The sequence below is a fragment of the Cydia strobilella genome, chromosome 12, assembly GCF_947568885.1.
Source record: "Cydia strobilella chromosome 12, ilCydStro3.1, whole genome shotgun sequence".
NCBI classification, from domain to species: domain Eukaryota; kingdom Metazoa; phylum Arthropoda; class Insecta; order Lepidoptera; family Tortricidae; genus Cydia; species Cydia strobilella.
Genome location: NC_086052.1, coordinates 15,366,994 through 15,386,530, shown reverse-complemented (window position 1 = coordinate 15,386,530; position 19,537 = coordinate 15,366,994). Strand labels below are relative to the sequence as shown.

The following is a 19,537-nucleotide window of genomic DNA, read 5'->3' as shown; positions in this document are numbered from 1 at the left end:
TACCGCTAGGCCACCAGAGCTTCTTAACATAGTTATATTTATTATTATATTTTCAGTGGCGGTGGAGAACTCTGAATTGAAGTATTTGTCTCAGAGTAGCTTAAGAAACCTACGATGGATGATGCAGAAAGATTCACTGGGGCAGGACATGTTCCTGTTGGGAAGACCAGGACCTGGTCGGTGAGTATTGAGTAGATAGATAGATAAAAAACTTTATTCTTCTCATTATTACATGGCTCTAATTATAAAACATTAGAGGTAATACAATGCTTGTGGTAATAAATATTATCTTTATAACTTTGTTTTATTCATGTATCAATACAATGAGAGATAAAATATTTCATATGTAGGTTACAGGTAAATACTATGAGAGATAAGAGCGTTCTTCGCAGGTTGTAGGTAAATTATACTAAATTTGATTCTCCTCCTTGCCACCTTTAACCTTAGTTTAAGGCAGCAGTGGTTTCCTACAAAACTATGGGATAATAACTGCACTTAAAAAAAAATGCCTGATTGTCACGAAATTATGTAACAAACTCAGTACCGATGATTGTGCTTATATCATTAGACAAAAACATTTCTACAGTACTATATTTCTATAGCTTGACAAATTCGTATGTGACACTCCCATGAGTCCCATGACCCGCACACTTCATACCGCCCCCGCTGTCCCCTGTCGTCACGTACGAATTTGTCAAGCTATAACCTATTAAAAATTATGTTTACAGGAGAAAAGTAGCCCTCCAATATTTGGAGCTGACTCAGAGAGAGCTTGAATATGTGGCACTGTCTCGAGACACCACAGAGGCGGACTTAAAGCAGAGAAGAGAAATACAACAGTCAACCGCTAAATACTTTGATCAGGTATTGTTTTATACTGAAGTTGATTTGGTTATAGCAATATATTACCATGAGAGATTCGTATAGGAGGCGCAAGCACGTACTGCTCGCCCTTAGAGTTCAATTTATTTAATTTTTAATTTTTACTTTTAACGTTGACGTTTTGTTCTTAATAATTTTTTTCTTATTCTGACATGTAACTGATCTAATTTAATTATTTTTACTTTTTAATTGTTGACATATTTCTTTATTATTTATAATTGATTAATTCATGTTTATTTTGGAAATTTCTACTTTTTTTTTTATTACGTCTTATTAATATTTTATTGGTGGCTATGATGTTTGTTTTTGTAATATTTTTTTGTGTGCATGTGCCTAGTTTTAAGATTTCAAACACAATGTAATATTGTTCTTGAATAAAAATGATGATGATGATGATGATGAATTCAATTCAATTCAATCTTTATTTGCTTTCTTTAGTTGATCAAAGACACCTAGTTTTTCTAAGATGGTTGGATGGTAAGAGATTGGTTTCGCCATGGCGAGGTGGCCTAGGGGTTCATGGCATTAGCCGCCATAGCTAAAGACGCCAGTTCGAATTGGGCCTTCACCACTGGAGGGCTTCGTCACTTTTTCTTTAGTATGTCATATACTATATATCTATTTCAGTTTATAATTTTATGGAACTAAATAGGCTAAAGTACGTTACAATATCCTGAAAAATCCAGATCCCTTGATGGATATGGTACAATTGCTTTGGGAATGTCAAAACCGGTTTCAAGACACACGTTCAAGAGGGGCTTGAATCTATGCTTATTTTTTTAGAGCGCCGTCCGCGCAGCAGTGGAAGGTCGCGTGCTAGTACTTGAAGGCATAGAGAAAGCAGAGCGCAATGTGTTGCCAGTGCTGAATAACTTGCTGGAGAACAGGGAGATGCACCTTGAGGATGGCAGGTTTTTGGTGCCCGCAGCCAGATATGACAAGTTATTAAAAGTAAGTTTTAAAGGCTAACTAAAGCTAAGGCTAAGGCTAAGGTTATCTAAAGAGATATGTCGAAAGATAAGAAAAAGTGGTCTGACTTCAGTAGGTATCGCACAATTTTTAGGGTTCCGTACCCAAAGGGTAAAAACGGGATCCTATTACTAAGACTCCGCTGTCTGTCTGTCTGTCCGTCTGTCACCAGGCTGTATCTTGTGATCTGTGATAGATAGACAGCTGAAATTTTCACAGATTATGTATTTCGGTTGCCGCTATAACAACAAATACTAAAAACAGAATAAAATAGAGATTTAAGTGGGGCTCCCATACAACAAACGTGATTTTTGACCGAAGTTAAGCAACGTCGGGCGGGGTCAGTACTTGGATGGGTGACCGTTTTTATAGTTAATGGTACGGAACCCTTCGTGTGTGAGTCCGACTCGCACTTGGCCGGTTTTTTTATACCATAAAGTATCTTAAATATCTAATTGTACATATATAGTTTGTCAAAGGACTGTCTCATTTCAAACATTGACAGAGAGAATCATACTATCTTTATCTTACACTAGTACTAGCACCCAAAAGAAAAGGATGAGTATAGTATTTTTTGTTCGGGGCATACGACTATATCCGGCCGGCATCAGGCGGGCCGGGCAGGTTGTAAGCGGTAACCGTAGCCTATATAGTACGCTTGCAACTCCAGGTTTCGATTCGAGCGTTGCCACAATATTGTGACTAACTAGTTAGACCCAGTTTGTACAAATATCCTTTTTTTGGCTTCTAGGAACACGGGGAAGACGAATTATCAAAATGGCGCCTAGTACGTGTCGACGAGAACTTCCGTGTGATCGCACTAGGCTTGCCAGTGCCGCGGTACAGCGGGCAGCCTTTGGATCCTCCGCTACGCTCGCGGTTCCAAGCGAGGGATGTCGTCACCATCGGGTTCGGGGTGAGTCTATTAGACTTTGTTGATCTACAGGATGTTTTTTAAACAGGATTTCGGGGGTTGGTACGATCAGCTGGATCCCAATCCATACATCTCTGTGGTTAACTGTACATATGGAATCGAGTAAGTACGCTATAACGATGTAGTGTTTGTTAAGCCGTATGATATTAATCTCTTGTCTGTGTATAATAAGGATCAAGCATAGCAAGCAAACATTTTTTTTCATAAACAATTTTTTAGGTCTATACAGCACAAACGAGGTTTAAACCTACGATTTTTGACCACCACGCACATATGAAAGGGTAAAATAAATGTTTTCTAGGGATTGGCTTGAACCATTCCAAAGCGCTTATCAACCTTCAGCAAAAAGACGTCTTCGAACGCCTTAGCGCTGTCTAGGAACCAACTGCGAAACTTGGTAATAGTGCTTACCGGGCACTGCGGCCTAAATAAGCACATGCACACTATGGGGAAACGTGACATGGGGCGGTGCAGACTCTGTATGGAGGCAGAGGAGACGCCCCTGCACATACTCACATAGTGCCCTTGCCTAATGCGTACTCGTGACTTAATCCCGGACGGACATATATTGCGCCCGGAGGAGTTAAAGTCTCTCGAGATCAAAAAGATTCTGCAGCTGTTTGAAGTTGCAGGTTTGGATCGAGAGTTCTAGTAGGTGGCGATCACAATAGATCAGGGATGGTCGCAGTTATACTTGATGGAGCCTTATATAGCCCCTAACACAAAGAAGAAGAAGAAGAAGGGATTGTCCTCGTCTCGGTTCTATAATAGAGAATATTTCGTTTGCTTTGGGCTAGTCAGTACTCGCAGCAATACTACCATAGCACACGTACAAAAAAAAAACAAAGAGGTCGTTCTTATTGTTATCCATACTATCCATACTAATATTATAAATGCGAAAGTCTGTCTGTCTGTCTGTCTGTCTGCGTGTTACCTCTTCACGCTTAAACCGCTAAACCGATTTAGTTGAAATTTGGTATACAGATAGTTTGAGTCCCGGGGAAGGACATAGGATACTTTTTATCCCAGAACTCACCCCTAAAGGGGGTGAAAAGGGGGGTGGAAGTTTGTATGGGGAATCAATAACCGCTGAACCGATTTAGATGAAACTTGGTATAGGGATAGTTTGAGCTGTGGGAAAGGATATAGAATAACTTTTATCCCCGAAATCATCCCTTGAGGGTGTAAAAAATGGGGTGAAAATGTATAGTGTGGACCAATTTGGGGGTGAAAAGAGGATGGATTGAAAAACAGATTTGTTTAAGAATTAAGGTACCTACCCAAATTACTAATTCCACGCAGACAAAGTCGCGGGCAAAAGCTAGTAATTTATAATCACAGTCAAAAACTCTTAATACAGCTAGGTGCGCATGTTTATTCTATAGTTCTGCAGAAAAAATAGTAAGTAGTAAGTGTTTATATTCCCCCTGGAGAATTCGGTTGATGACTTTCACATTCGCTTCCTCTATTGTTGTAAAATTATTAGTGTTAATACTTCTTTGTTCACCTGAAAGCAAAAATTATGTTTTACAGTTACATATGGCGCTACTTTACCGCATTAGTGCGATAATTAGCACACTTTTGCGATTTAAAATTTATCGCCACTTGTTGCGAATTTCCTACTTTACGCACTTGTATCGTAATGTACTATTAAGTAAACGTAAAATTGATATTGCAACTATGAGTTTTTTAAAGAAAGACTGTGACGTCACTAACTATGTGCTCTTTTCAATTAACTTCCTTGTAATTTTCATCATCATTAACTTAAGAGTTATTCTCTTGTCGGTGGAGTATCTTCCAGCTTTCCCTATCCCGCGCCAGCTCTTTGACTTTGATACGACACGACCCCTACTTTTTCTTTCACTTGATCTAAAAAGCTGTAATTTTATATTGTCAATTTTATACTGATATGATGATATCATGTTTCAAGTGACAAATAAATTTGTCTACAATATGCATATGAAACTCGAGCATTTGACACAATTTGATTCCACTGATTCGTAAATTACGTCTGTATACGGTAACCACTTTTCATCATGTATGTTTCTATGACAAATCTTTTTTTTTTACTATTAACGTTTTTATTAAATGCCTTGTTTTTGTACTTGTTTACGTTATAACTACTGAAATATTATATTTGAAAAATCTTGTGTCAACTTACCGCATAAAACGATATCATTTTGGGAATATTTGACGTCGCCCACTATGGTGTCATTTAGTACCACGCCCAAAACAATAGGGTCCAATAGGGACCAATAATCTGTATACGTTATGGAAATCCTTTCAAAGCTGTTTAGAGATGTTATTATTTTAGTTGGTATTGCTCCTAGTACTTGCTCGCGCCATTGCTGTAATAAAACACAATATTTGTGCCATTCTCAATCAAAAGGTACCACATTGTTGGCTGTCGATAAGGTTGATTTCTAATTGAAGCTATATGGAAATAGCGCCTTACTGACAAGCGACAATAAGTACCCTTTTGGTTGAAAATGACACATTTAGTTACTTTTGCCGAAGGGCCACAAAACGTTTGTCGGATTTAGTCTTTGGCAGAGTCATTTGCCCAACGAACTAGAATTACTAGATGCAGATGTCGTGTAAGGACGCCCCGCCGGAAACAGGCGGGCCGTCTGTTTTCGCTGCTGCAGCAACGGATGCAACAGCAACGCAGCTGTCGTCGCAATCGGAATGTGACCTTAAATGTCTTGGTAGATATCGGCGGGTACCTAACGCGGTTATCACTCAAATGTGCCATTTTCAATCAAAAGGGTACTTATTGTCGGTTGTCAATAAGGCGCTATTTCCGTACAGCTTCAATTTGAAACAATCATATTGACAAGCGACAATGTGGTACCTTTTGGTTGAAAATGTCACAAATAGCGATATGGAAAACCATGTTCGCTGCCTAAGATGATTAGCATGTTTCCTTGCCCTTTTATAAAACAGGTTTTGGACTTAAAATTAAATGTTGGTATAAACAGTTTATACGAAGCTTACTCGGGTTATATTTTTAGTTCCAACTTGTGAGAAGGGTAGAATCGTCACTTTCTTCGGGTTAGCGTTTTGCATGATTACATGATATGCTTCTGCATCTTGTTCTGCGTTAAACTCTGGGGTTGGTTCAGATTCACCTGAAAATATTAAAAATTAAAAACAAACAGGTTGCTAGTAAGAGTGGCAATTAGCTAAATTTTAACTTTTAACTTTAAAAGATGCAATAAAGCTGAATGCCGCAAACTTTACCAGTTTTGCCCCAAAGGATAAATTATTCCTAACTACTATATAATTATACAAATATTTAAAAAATGCGAAAGTAACTCCGTCGCTCGGTTACCTCAATAGCCAATTTCAGTAGATGGAATTTGGTATGGAGATAGTTTGAGTCCCGGGGAGGGGCATATGATAGATTTTATTATGGAAATCATCATTCCACGCAAAGCTGCAGGCAGAATCTAGCAAAATATAAATCTAGATTAGTTGGTAAGGTATTTATATGTAGTCCTTCGGTGTCTGTTATAAATAATTCCACTTACTGACTGCTGTGGCGCTACGACCCGAAGTGGATCTTGGCCTACGACACCAAATGCCGCCATGCTTCCCTTTCCGAAGCCGTTTCTGTCCAATTGACGGCGTAACGTTCGCTGACGCAGCGTACTACGTAGGCGAACAACACGCGAACGCGAAGCGAAGCGATGCGGCGCGGGGTGAATCAATCCTTTGATACCTATAGAAGTGTCCTACGTGGGCGATCTCGTTGCGAACGCGAACGCCGTGTTCCCGCCGCACCGCTTCGCGAGTTGTTCGCTTACGCAAGACGGTAAGGTTTTTTGCACTTTGTCTCTCCAGTGGTACCAAGGACGTCTAGAAATAATTTCAATCCTATTGATATGAGTTATATTACTTACTGTAAACATGCCCCGCGCCCACGTAAAGATGCGAGAGCCTATTAACCAATTGTGGTTCTAATCGCATCGCCAACGCAATATTCGTTAGTGACCCGATCGCAACTAGTGTTACTTCACCTGAAACAAATAAAACGGTCTAAATATTGTGAATTTTCTTAATTTCTAATGCCAATATTAATAGGGACATATACAGGGTGGCTAACAAATAAGTGCATTCCCGTTGCCAGGGAGATTTTGGAATCCCAAAGTATAATCATACTGAGCAACTTTTACTATGGGACCAACCCCGGAATCGCGAAAAAAAATTTGGCTGTTTTTTTGGGAATGCACTTATTTTTTAGCCACCGTGTATGTAAAACTGTACACGACAAAACCTGGCCACGGACAGACGAACAGACGGACAGCGTAGTCTTAGTAATAGGGTCCCGTTTGTACCCTTTGGGTACGAAACCCTAAAAACTGCTTGAATTTCTTCCTTTTATTACATTTTGGTAAAACTATATACCAGATCATGCATGGCCGGGTTTTATCGTGTAAAGTATTTACAAATAGGTACGTGCTAATATAATAGACAGCCGACCCCATCATTTAGTGGCCATGGTCGTGGTACAGTCAGACCAAGCTAACTCGGCAGCGATTTGATAGCACAGACTGTGCAAGTGTTATTTAAACGTCAAATTTCATAGAAGTTTGACGTTTCAAATAGTACATTCGGTACTCTAATACGTATCCACTTACCTATAAAGTTAGTTTGGCGACGTGGTTGCCTACTTATGTTGGAGCACTTACTGTCCCAACTGTAGTAACGAGAAAAGATTAATGATTATTCATAAATTGATTTATGTTCATTTTCACTTAAACTTGTTACTAGAATAATGGGACGCTTTAAAAATCTTTTTCTTTTTTTTAAATTAAAAATGCCCGGCGACGTGGTTGCCTACTTATGTTGGAGGAGTTACTGTCCCAACTGTAGTAACGAGAAAAGTTAATGATTATTCATAAATTGATTTATGTTCATTTTCACTTAAACTTGTTACTTGAATAATTGGACGCTTTAAAAATCTTTTTCTTTTTTTTAAATTAAAAATGCCCAGCGACGTGGTTGCCTACTTATGTTGGAGCAGTTACTGTCCTAACTGTAGTAACGAGAAAAGTTAATGATTATTCATAAATTGATTTATGTTCATTTTCACTTAAACTTGTTACTAGAATAATGGGACGCTTTAAAAATCTTTTTCTTTTTTTTAATTAATAATGCCCCTGATAAGTACCTGATAAATTAGGATTGACCTTGCCTAAATTTTGTAAGCACCTTAGGTACCTACTAATAATTACCTGGATGCTTATTAACCAGCTCAATAATCCCCAAAGCTGCATGTATCGACTGAGCTTCAATGGGCTCAATCGGCTCGTTTTCGTTGTCACCCAGACCGTCAACACCGAACCAGTCTTCGGCCGCCACTGAAATCACTAGGGAGGTGATGCTGCCACGGTATATTGGGACCTGAGACATTTCATAAAAATAAGATTTTTTTGTCCAAAAAACCCTTTGAAAGCTGCTACGCCTATCGTAAGCGGCGTGTCATCTTGAGCCTTGTCGAAATGCACGAAGGTTGATATTGGGCTGTAGCTGCGCGCGTCAGTTGACGTCTTTGGCGATCAAAGGGTTATAGCAGACTCTATTTTGCTTTCAACAGTCTTCATAGTTCATTTATTTAGAAGTAGTGGATCCGTGAGCTAAAGACCTCGCGAACCGCCCATCCCTTCCCATCCCTTCCCTTCGACATTTTGAAAATTTACCAAATACTAAATATGTATACTAAATATGTAGGTACATAGACTAAAAATTCTATATACATAACATTTAATTAACTTTAAATATAGTCAGGAATACGCTGTTAAAATTTTTGCCTTTCCTCATGTGCACCGTGTATAGTCTGCATCTTCTCAAATGTTTTTTTCGCCAAAGACCCTAATCTGTTAAACAAAAGCCTTTGTTCCTTTTGTGCGTGCGCTTGCCCATTGTTGGTGAGCGCATGCCACTCGCTGATACACAGTGGTCACGCGCTCACCCACAATGGGCACGCGCACGCAGAGAAGGAACAAAATCTTTTGTTTAACAGATTAGGGTTTTTGGCGAAAATATAATTTGAGAAGATGCAGACTATACCTATCAAACCCTTTTCAAATTTCACGAGAATCGGTTGAAAAATGCGACCTGTTGATGAGAATAACCGAAGAGCCGGACATACAAAAACATTTTTGGCAGGACTCAATTGGAGACCTTCGTTCTCGCTCGGTCAATTAGATACTTAGAGCATATGGAAATAGTTACATTACGCCTCCCCGCTATGTCCAATATCCTTTGTGTGTTCAGGAATGCCTGGCTTTCATTCACGTTGCCATGAGCAGTTGTCAGTGCTATGACTGTTGGGCTGAAATAAAATAATTTTATGTATAGTATGAATGTTCTCAAATGATTTTTAAGCATAAGACCCTAAACTGTTAAACACAAACCATTGTTGCTTTGCCGCGCTCTCAAGACACGGGTGCCCACAGCTCGCACAAAAGATACAAATTACAGGTTAGGGTCTTAAAAATCATTTGAGAAAATTCATACTAAGTATAGCCATAATGTACATGTTACTTTTTACACGGCTAGTACCTATTCTACATTATTTTGTGCATTATCTCCAATAAGATGAACTATAGCCACCTTTTCTTGCCCCTCAGGCTATTTCCCTATTCGTGCCTTAGTATCCTTGTTTTAGTGGGATAGAGTCGCTCGGACCCAAACGTGACCCAGACGCAAATGACCAATTTTATTAAAAGTATCTACATACTTACTTAATTTAAAGTTTCGATAACAAATGTTTAAGTAATCGAATTTAAACTGTTGTGAGACATACTAACATTAAATCATTTTACGGTTTAGACTCACTCTCCGAAACATGTCGCGCGAGTGACTAAAACAAGTGAGTCTAAACCGTAAAATGATTTAATGTTTAAGTACCTACTTAAGTTATTAATGAGTTTTGATTGTTAGGGGGAACAATTGAAATCAATAATATTGTATACATACTCATACTCATACTCATTTATTTATAATAATATTTCATATTACATATCGAACACTCGATAAAGTACGTAACGAATACATCAGAGGAAGCTACAAGGTCGCCCCCATCACCGACAAGATTCAAGAATCCCGATTGAGATGGTACGGACATATCATGAGACGCGACGAAGACCATGTCGTGAGGAAAGCCCTTGCACTACCAAATAATAAGAGAGGCAGAGGCCGCCTGCCTGCTACGTGGTGGTCCACCATATCAATGGATTTGGAACAGAGCCAGTTGAACAAACAGACAACCCAGGATCGACCAACCTGGCGCTTAAGAACGAGGAGGGCCGACCCCAAATAATGGGAAGAGGCACGGAAAGAAGAAGAAATATTTCATATTACACCTTACCCTACCTACCTACCTTACCTTTTTTATATAAGAGCTAGGAGCGAAAATTCCATGCAAATACTTAAAATTTTCATAATGTCAATGTCCAGGGAGGTAAATGGGGACTACGTTTGTAAGGAGAAGCGGTTGTCCACTATCCTCTTTAATGAAATACTTACCCATTAAAGTACTTTTCATAAAGAAGTGCCATAAATATAGCCATAGCGTCGTCTGCACCCCCATCGTGGTCTATTATTAGTTTGCTTGTAGGACCATTATCATTGCTGTTGTCATTACCAGTGCTGAAATAATAAATACTGCTCTAAATTAATATAACTGAAATGAAACTCACTACACAATAGGTTTTTTTTACCTTTAGGCAAATTATCTGAGCAACTTTTAAAAAGGGGCCAACCCCGAAATCGCGAAACTATCTCCAGTAAATAATATCGAGATATCATCTGCCAAAGAGTATGAAATTATTTTTCGCGATATCAAGGTTGGTCCCATAGTAAAAGTTGCTCAGTTCGACCTAAATATGTATTCACTTCAGAAAATATAATTAGGAGTTGAAAAAACAGCCATAATTTACATCATTCGTGTTTATGTTTATGGTAATAAAAAAAACGTTTTTGAAGAAAGTTGGCGTTTACACAACATACAGTCTGGCAAAAAAGAGTAGAAATTAAAAAGTGGCAACACTGTAGTGTCGTCCCGTTTTTCTTAGATTGTTTTGAAAGGGACGACACTACAGTGTTGCCACTTTTTAATTTCTACTCTTATTTTGCCAGACTGTAAGTGCTAATTGTTATTATTTCGAACGAAAACTATTAAACTAGCAACAGTGTATGTTCTACATGTGAGGTATTTGCGTAATCTATACATATTCTATTTTTATAGATGTACAATGACATCATGAAGTGCATGAATTAACGGGGATTCCCTGAACGAAACTACTGTTTTTAGGGTTCCGTAGTCACCTAGAAACTCTTATAGTTTCGCCATGTCCGTCTGTCCGAGGCTTTGCTCCGTGATCGTTAGTGCTAGAAAGCTGCAATTTGGCATGGATATATAAATCATGCATTGCGACAGAACGGTAAAATAAAAACTATTTGAACGAATTGTCGACGATCCCAAACTCAAAAGCGGTATTGAACCTTTAAGTCTAAGGAGAGACTTTGCCTCGTTGTGTGTGTTCTACCGCCTGTACAATGGGTTGTGCTCTGAAGAATTGTTTGACATGATGCCAACGGCCGCTTCCTATCACCGCACCGCTCGCCATCGGCAGGGCGTTCATCCTCACACTCTAACACCTAAATGGTCGCGTACTGTGCGGTTTAAGAGGAATTTCCTCCCGCGGACGCTTCGGCTGTGGAATGAGCTCCCTGCCGAGGTTTTCCCGAGAGACTACAGTATGGGGTTCTTCAAAAAAGGAGTGTACAGGTTTTTACGCGCATGTAATATCTCTGGTGTTGCAGGCGTTCATAGGCTACGGTGACTGCTTACCATCAGGCGGGCCGTATGCTTGTTTGCCACCGTCGTGGTATAAAAAAAACTATATTTTTAGGGTTCCGTACCTAAAAAGGAAAAAACGGAACCCTTATCACTCGTGCGTCTGTCTGTCTGTCTGTCCGTCTCTCACAGCCTATTTTCTCCGAAACTATTGGACCAATTAAGTTGAAATTTGGTATAAATACATGTGTAAGTTTGTGACCAAAAGACAAACATGTAACGTAACCAAATTAATTTTAAATACGGGGGGCATTTTTGGGGGGTAAATGAGAAAATTAAAAAGTCTTGCAAACTATATGGTGTTACATATCAAATGAAAGTGCTCATTGTGAGAATCTCATTTTTTTTTATAATTTTAAGATAAACAGTTTAGAAGTTATTCAAGAAAATACGCAAAAAATTACCATTCCCCCCCCTTTATCTCCAAAACTACTACTGGGTCAAAAATTTTGAAAAAAATACACAAAATAGGTCTTTACCTATAAATCACCGGAAAACCTATTAGAAATGTGCAGTCAAGCGTGAGTCGGACTTAATTACTAAGTTTTTTATCCGACCCCTACGGGTTTTTTAAAGACATTTCGCATAAAAAATACATTGTTTAAATTGTGTAATGTACGGAACCCTTGGAACGCGAGTCCGACCCGCACTTGGCCGGTTTTTTACTAGGGTGCCTCCCATACAAAATGTTTTTTTTTTGCTTTGACCCAATAGCGTGGGGTATCGTTGGATAATGGATAGGTCTTTCAAAACGAATAACGGGTCTCCAAAAAACATTTTTTGATAAAGTTAATATTTCCGGAAATAATCGCTCCGAAAGAAAAAAATATGTGTCCGCCCTCTAACTTGAACCATGGGTCCAAAAATATGAAAAAAAATCGTAAAACAGAATCTTAATAAATACTTTCAACGAAAACTATAGGTATAGCGAACACGATCGGTCGGTCGGTTTTTGAGTTATTGATTGCAAATATTTTTTTCTTAGTAAAAAGACGTACAAAGCGCTGCAAAGGTACTCCGTCATGCTTGTAATGTACACGATACTCACTAATAGCCCGTTTGGTCTATTTTGACAGAATGGTAACTACGGAAACCTACACTGAACATGGTCCGACATGCTCTGGCCGATTTTTTATAAGTATGTTATTATGTAACACATTCTAATAATAGGTGGTTTGACCATTTCTTGATCAGAAGCAACCACGATTATCGTTATAGCCTTGGTAACGATGACATTTATCTCAAGAAAGATAAAAAAATAAAACATTATATAAGAAAAAGATAAGGTAAGTGTAGGTATTAAGAGTTTGTATTATCTATAATTAAGTCTTAGCAAGACTACTCTGGCCCTCGATTCCCATCTGTCATTTGATAACAAGCAATGTCATTATCATAGATCACACTACAAACTCGTATACTTACCTACTTATTGATAAGTAATAAATAGGAAATGTTATTTGAGAGCAAATGGGGCATTTTCTATGAAAAGGGACCTTATTGTCGATGGCGCTTACGCCGCACAGCGTCGCGCGGCATTCTATTTATATCGGAGCATCGTTTATAATGGCGTAAGCGCCATCGACAATAGGGTCCCTTTTTATAGAAAATACCACAAATATAGCTTAGTTTTCATCTTTGCGTGTATAAACAGTGTAGCGAACATTTAAAATCGTAATTCGGTATATTTAGGTAAATATTCTGCCTCTCTGCGAAACAACATAATATGTGGCTATCCATCAGAGAAGAGTCCTTATGCTTCATCTGCAACCTTTCTATCAGAATTGAGATGGAAAAACGTCCTTATAGTGCACTTGAAGCATAAGGAATAAGGACCCATTTGTGAGGATAGCCACATATGTAAACAAAATAAATTCAAGCGTTTACAAAGTAACTTTCAATATAAAATAAAAGTTATCTCATATCTGTGTTAGATTGGACGTTTAGCATTAGTTTATATAAATTAAGCTTAAGAATATATAGGTATTATTATGTTAACACTATTAATTAATACCAAAATATAGCAAAGTAATATTTATATTTATATATCTGCACGTTATCTTTTTGCGGATTAGCAAAGTAATATTTTGGTATTATTAATCAAAAAACATTATTAAGTACTCACCTTATCGCAATAAAAACAGCAACTAAAACTGACACTAATATGATCCAGTATTTATATTTCCGTACATCCATTTGTAAACAGAGATATTACACTATAATTAGCTGCAGACTCTGGCACGACCGATGCGTAATCAAGATTAAAATAATAATTCTAAAGTTAGTGTAGGTATATACGTTCGAATGTGTTGTGTGGCCTGTGAATACTTCTTCAATTGTATATACAATTTACGCTCACATGCATGTATGTAGGTCGGGCGAACTCAAACAAGTCAAAATCACTATAAAAACTTATAACTTATGTTTTCAAAAAACATGTCAATTTACACCAGCACGTCGTGCGTCCAAAATCAGTCTTCCCGAGTCCCCGTCCTCGAATCCCCGCTTACAATTCAAAATCTGCCATTTTGCTGTCTTTTTCACACGCACTGACACTCGGAATCATACTCTCTCATTAACACATCGTTCATTCAGCAGTTCGTTCTCTCACTCGTTCACTCCTTACCGCGCATCCTACAGATCTGCCGTCCTTGTCTGGTTCGCCCGACCCACATGCATAGTAAACGTTTGTATTTATACTATTTATGCATTCAACGCAAATTGCTTTCCGGGTTGTTACTTGTATTCGTGTCATCGTGTGTATGACCAAAGATAGATATAACTCCGTAATAGATGGATACAGTCTAAGGAAAAAACGTGCCTCGAAAATCACGAAAATTTGATTCTCGATCAGAGGGCGCCACTAGTTTTGGCCTACACTCGTATAGAGGGCGTTGACGGTTTCGTTTGTTATTTATACCTATAATTTTAACGCATATCAGTGAAAGAACATGGGTCAAAATCATAAAAATAATTAATGCAAATAAAAAAAATCATTTATCCATATTTAAATACATTTTATCGTATTTTTATAAATATTTATTTTTAGTTTTAAAGTGTGTCGACAGATGGCAGTGAATTTACTGGGGTTACAAAATTTACTATGACAGTACCGCTCTAGTATAAGTTACTCTATGGTATGACGGTGGACCCTAAAATAGACATATTATTTGACAGTTGACATGTCAAATAGCCTGAAAGTGTGCCCACGAAAGTTGTTATTATTGCCACGGGTGATATATTCATTATATTATATTATGAATTTCACACATATAAGATATTATGCAAACGGTTTTCGGGTTTTTACCTATTTTATACATAAATACGGCCTGATTCGAACTTTAATATACGTTTTTTTAAACAAAAACGTCACGACATGACATATATCCAATTCACATCGTATCTAGAGCTAATTTTTGATGTATATTAAAGGGGCCCACTGATTACCAGTCCGCCGGACTATATCGGCCTGTTAGTTGTTCGGAACTGTCCAACTTTTGTTCTAACTGACAGGCTGATAAGTTGATAACGTCCGGCGGACTGATAATCAGCGGGCCCCTTAACGTTCTAATCAGGCCGATGTTAGTGATGTTACATACATCGACCTTTGCACAGTTAACAACGTATTATGCGACTCATTAAAGCGTTTGGTGTTAAATTACAGTTTTAAATATGTTAGAACAACTTTAGGTACAGTACTCGTAATTATAAGTTTAATCGCAAAAATTAAAACACGCAAGTTGTAGTGATGAATTGCTGTATTGCTCAAAACAAATACATAACAAACATAAAATCTATTTGTGTAAAAATGTAAATTAGATTCTGTAAAATCAGGTAACTTTAGTCCACAACTTACAATAATGGTCCAAATTCAAGTTCCAGTAAAATATGTATATTAGTACAGTCGCCATCAGATATATCGGAGCGGCCGAGGTGCTCACAAATATCTGAACACGCCTCTATTGTCAAGGCGCTAGGTGCGTGTTCAGATATTTTTGAGCACCTCGGCCGCTCCCATGTATCTGATGGCGACTGTACATTGGCAACGTGTAAGTGAAATATTGTACAAGAGTCTATATACGACAGCCGCAGGCTGGAGTGAATTAAAGACTCGAGTAACAATATTCTTACCCCCACAGAATGCTTTTCATCAATCATCATACTTGCGAAGAAATAACTAAATTTTAAACGAAATAATTCTTAAATACGGTGACATAATGACATTTCAAACATTCGTCCGCAATGTTGAATTTTTTTGGCAGTGTAGGCTTCGAAGGCACAGACCCATCTGCATTCAGCCACAATAAAAAAATTGTGTAAAAATACTTGAAACGGCTATTAAATTAATGAAATTAAATATTAAGCATAAACAACAACATGTCCGTCTGTCACCAGGCTGTATCTCATAAACCGTGATAGCTAGACAGTTGAAATTTTCACAGATGATGTATTTCTGTTGCCGCTATAACAACAAAGACTAAAAACAGAATAAAATAAATATTAAAGGTCGTTTTTTTGTTATAGACTTTTATTTTAGACTTTAGGAAACATTTATTTTAGTTCAGCAGAAAAAATGGATAGTAGTAAATTCTTATATTCTTCTTCAAGAACTTTATTGATGACATTTACATTTGCTTCTTCCTTTGTAGTAAAATTGTTAGTGTCATAGAGTAACTTATACTAGAGCGGTACTGTCATAGTAAATTTTGTAACCCCAGTAAATTCACTGCCATCTGTCGACACACTTTAAAACTAAAAATGAAGATTTATAAAAATACGATAGAATGTATTTAAATATAGATAAATGATTTTTTTTATTTTCATTAATTATTTTAATGATTTTGACCCATGTTCTTTCACTGATATGCGTTAAAATTGTTAAATAACAAACGAAACCGTCAACGCCCTCTATACGAGAGTAGGCCAAAACTAGTAGCGCCCTCTGATCGAGAATCAAATTTTCTTGATTTTCGAGGCACGTTTTTTCCTTAGACTGTATCCATCTATTACGGAGTTATATCTATCTTTGTTAGTGTTGATGCCTCTATTTTCCCCTGAAAATTTAAGACAATATTCATCAAAACTAAACAGAAAAATACGCTTTATCTTAGGGTCGCTATCATTGTATCGCGTCATCATTGAGTCTGAGCGCGTGCTACGGCGCGTGCCATTGTCAGAGACAATGGTACACAATGGGCAACCGCTCGCACAAAAGGAACAATGACTTTTGTTTCACAGATCACCGTCATAGGCGAAAAAGTCAAGATGCAGACTTTACCTACATATCAAAATCCAACTTCCACTTACCACATAAAATAATGCTATTTTGCGAATATTTCACATCTCCAACAATTGTATCACTCAGAGCTACACACACAACAATAGGGTCCAATTCAGCAAAGTAATCTTTTTTTACTATGGAAATCCTTTCGAAGGCATTTTGAGCCCTCATTATTTTAGTTGGTATGGCTCCTAGGACTTCTTGGCGCCATTGCTGAAATATAATACAATAGGGATGATGACACATGTGGAATGTTATAACAAAATCTTTTAAAATATATAGCAAATGAGAATTTTATCACAATAATGTGGATATTAAAATAATATATGGAAATGATAAGAAAATACAGGATCTAAGTTTCGAAATTTAAAGTTTTTTTTAACTTTCAAAAAGGAATAAAGTAAAGATACCATTGGATTCCTTGCATTTTATCCAAAAAAATATTGTATGTCAACTAAATGCATAAACGTAATATTTCACCGACAAAATCGCATTTTAACTTATTTTCCATACATTCAAGATGGGCTCTTGGTGACCTTGTCGTCACTGGTCGTCACGTTCACTTATCGTTTTGTTAGAAGCGTTTCGCGAGTGAAGTACGACTGTCAGACTTTGACTATCATTTCTGACTTTTGTAGTGGGTCCCATATAGACATTTGATCCCAAAAACAAACCTGATCGATTGATACCAATTATAAAAAATTGTCATCTAGCCTATTATTGCAAGGTTACGTTTTTGCATAGATCACTAGGTGAGCGTTTTCTAAGATAAATATTGAAAACCTGATTCTCACAGATCCTGTTGTATTTGGGTTCTTTAAAACTCAGAATCACTAGCATATTTAATCCTGATGATAAAAAAAGCGTCTCTAAAAATGTGTATGAAAATTGTACATTCCACTACGTCACGCGACGTACGGCAAGTGAAACATTTTTTCACACTAAAACGTGACGTAATGGAATGGACATTTTGGGAATCTTTTTTTTAATGGCAAGATGGAGAATGCTGTCGATTCTGAGTAGAATGAGCCTAAGAATGTCCAGATTTGAAAGAATGAGGTTTACAATATTTATTTTAGAAAACGCCAAGGATTCGGATTCGGCCTTCACCACTGGAGGGCTTATTCGTCACTTTCTTTAGTAAGTATTGTAACACTTATTTCAGTTTAAAATTTATAACATAGTAGTGTTACTACTTTAAAACCACAAATCAAAATATTAGATAAAAATAATTTGATTAGTTCCCAAAGTTGTATAGATCAGTGCTACTAGATGGAGTAACTATATAAAACGAATTGCTGTTATCATACATTGACGCCACAAACTCAAATTTAATGCAAATTTATAACGAAAGCGCTCTTTGCCATTCCGTATAGACCGCTGGTCCGTACCAGTACCAGTACCTATACCTAAATGAAATGAAATGCGTTTATTTGCTTAACATTATGTACAAATAAGATGGTAGTCAAAAGTATTACGTTCAGATAATGTCAATACCTTATAATAGTAGGCATGCAAAATAATTTAAAACTTAAAACCTATTAACATTATATTACATATTTACACAATCAATTACAATAATTTATTAAACATTTACAGTTACAAATTGAAACCTATGACCTATAAGTTACGACTGCGAATTTTCTTAAAAGCTCCATTTAGTACTTGATGCTATTTGTATCTGTACTTCTGTACATACAGGGTGGTTAAAAAATAAGTGCATCCCGGACCGACCACGAAAAAAAATTTACTCTCCCATAGAAAATGCACCAGCCAAAATGTATGAAACAGCCAAATTTTGTGTTGGTTCCATAGTAAAAGTTGCTTAGTATAATCCCAAAACCTCCCTGGCAACGGGGATGCACTTATATTTTCGCCACCGTGTATAAAGCTGATTGGATGGTTTATTGAACAACTTACCCGGGACACACCTTTTGTTCTGACCTGTGAGAAGGGTAGAACCGTCACTTTCTCCGGATGAGCTTTTTGCATTATTATGTGGTACGCTTCCGCGTCTTGCTTTGCGTTGAACTCTGCCCTCGTTTCATTTTCGCCTGCAATGTACCAACGTCCAAATTTTTTACTGGCAAATGGTCAATTTTATTACAAAGTTAATCATCTTCCTCTCATAATATTGTCTTCGGTTACCGCGATAGTTACTCATGAAATAAAACTATGAAAACGGATTATATCGCGTATATTGAATTTATAATACATCCCGACGTTTCGAACTCTTTACAGCGTGCGTGCGTTGACCACGAACGCTGTAAAGAGTTCGAAACGTCGGGATGTATTATAAACTCAATATACGCGATATAATCCGTTTTCATAGTTTTATTTCATCTTCCTCTCGTTATCCCGGCATTTTGCCACGGCTCATGGGAGCCTGGGGTCCGCTTGACAACTAATCCTAAGAATTGACGGCAACAGTTTCTACGAAAGCGACTGCCATCTGACCTTCCAACCCACAGGGGCAACTAGGCCTTGTTAGGATTACAAAGTTAATATAAGATAATAATATTCGTAAATATTATTATCGATAGTCAGGTTAGTGTTAGCTCAGTTGAACCTCCATTATCCGCCCTCAATACTACTTTACTAGAGA

General features: G+C 37.5%; 2 protein-coding genes across 3 annotated transcripts in view; one reads left to right on the top strand and one right to left on the bottom strand.

Moving 5' to 3' along the window:
* Positions 1-19,537, top strand: part of LOC134746254 (von Willebrand factor A domain-containing protein 8) — a 70,227-nt gene that overhangs the window by 828 nt on the left and 49,862 nt on the right. Inside the window, exons 2-5 of the mRNA XM_063680593.1 lie at positions 57-180; positions 729-864; positions 1,666-1,833; positions 2,603-2,767. Of these exons, the coding sequence (XP_063536663.1) occupies positions 57-180; positions 729-864; positions 1,666-1,833; positions 2,603-2,767 (593 nt within the window). The remainder of the gene's footprint in view (positions 1-56; positions 181-728; positions 865-1,665; positions 1,834-2,602; positions 2,768-19,537) is intronic.
* Positions 4,133-13,931, bottom strand: LOC134746250 (inosine-uridine preferring nucleoside hydrolase-like). 2 transcript variants are annotated; one of them, XM_063680584.1, is made up of 8 exons: positions 13,777-13,931; positions 10,322-10,444; positions 9,026-9,125; positions 8,026-8,194; positions 6,691-6,807; positions 5,783-5,916; positions 4,947-5,133; positions 4,133-4,292 (listed from the first exon to the last, which is right to left on the bottom strand). In XM_063680584.1, the coding sequence occupies exons 1-8, from the start codon at positions 13,845-13,847 to the stop codon at positions 4,165-4,167; spliced, it is 1,029 nt and encodes a 342-aa protein (XP_063536654.1). In that variant the 5' UTR covers positions 13,848-13,931; the 3' UTR covers positions 4,133-4,164. The 2 variants fall into 2 exon arrangements, with proteins under 2 accessions (XP_063536654.1, XP_063536653.1); XM_063680583.1 differs by having other exon boundaries at positions 10,322-10,459; positions 13,777-13,927.

Bases quoted from the DNA above. Each gene is read 5' to 3' on its own strand.
- LOC134746250 (XM_063680583.1), bottom strand. From the start codon at position 13,847: ATGGATGTACGGAAATATAAATACTGGATCATATTAGTGTCAGTTTTA. The intron at 5,134-5,782 runs GTAAGCTTCGTA...GTTTTATTACAG, and splicing joins GAACTAAAAATATAACCCGA to CAATGGCGCGAGCAAGTACT. The intron at 4,293-4,946 runs GTAAGTTGACAC...TTTTGCTTTCAG, and splicing joins AAATGATATCGTTTTATGCG to GTGAACAAAGAAGTATTAAC.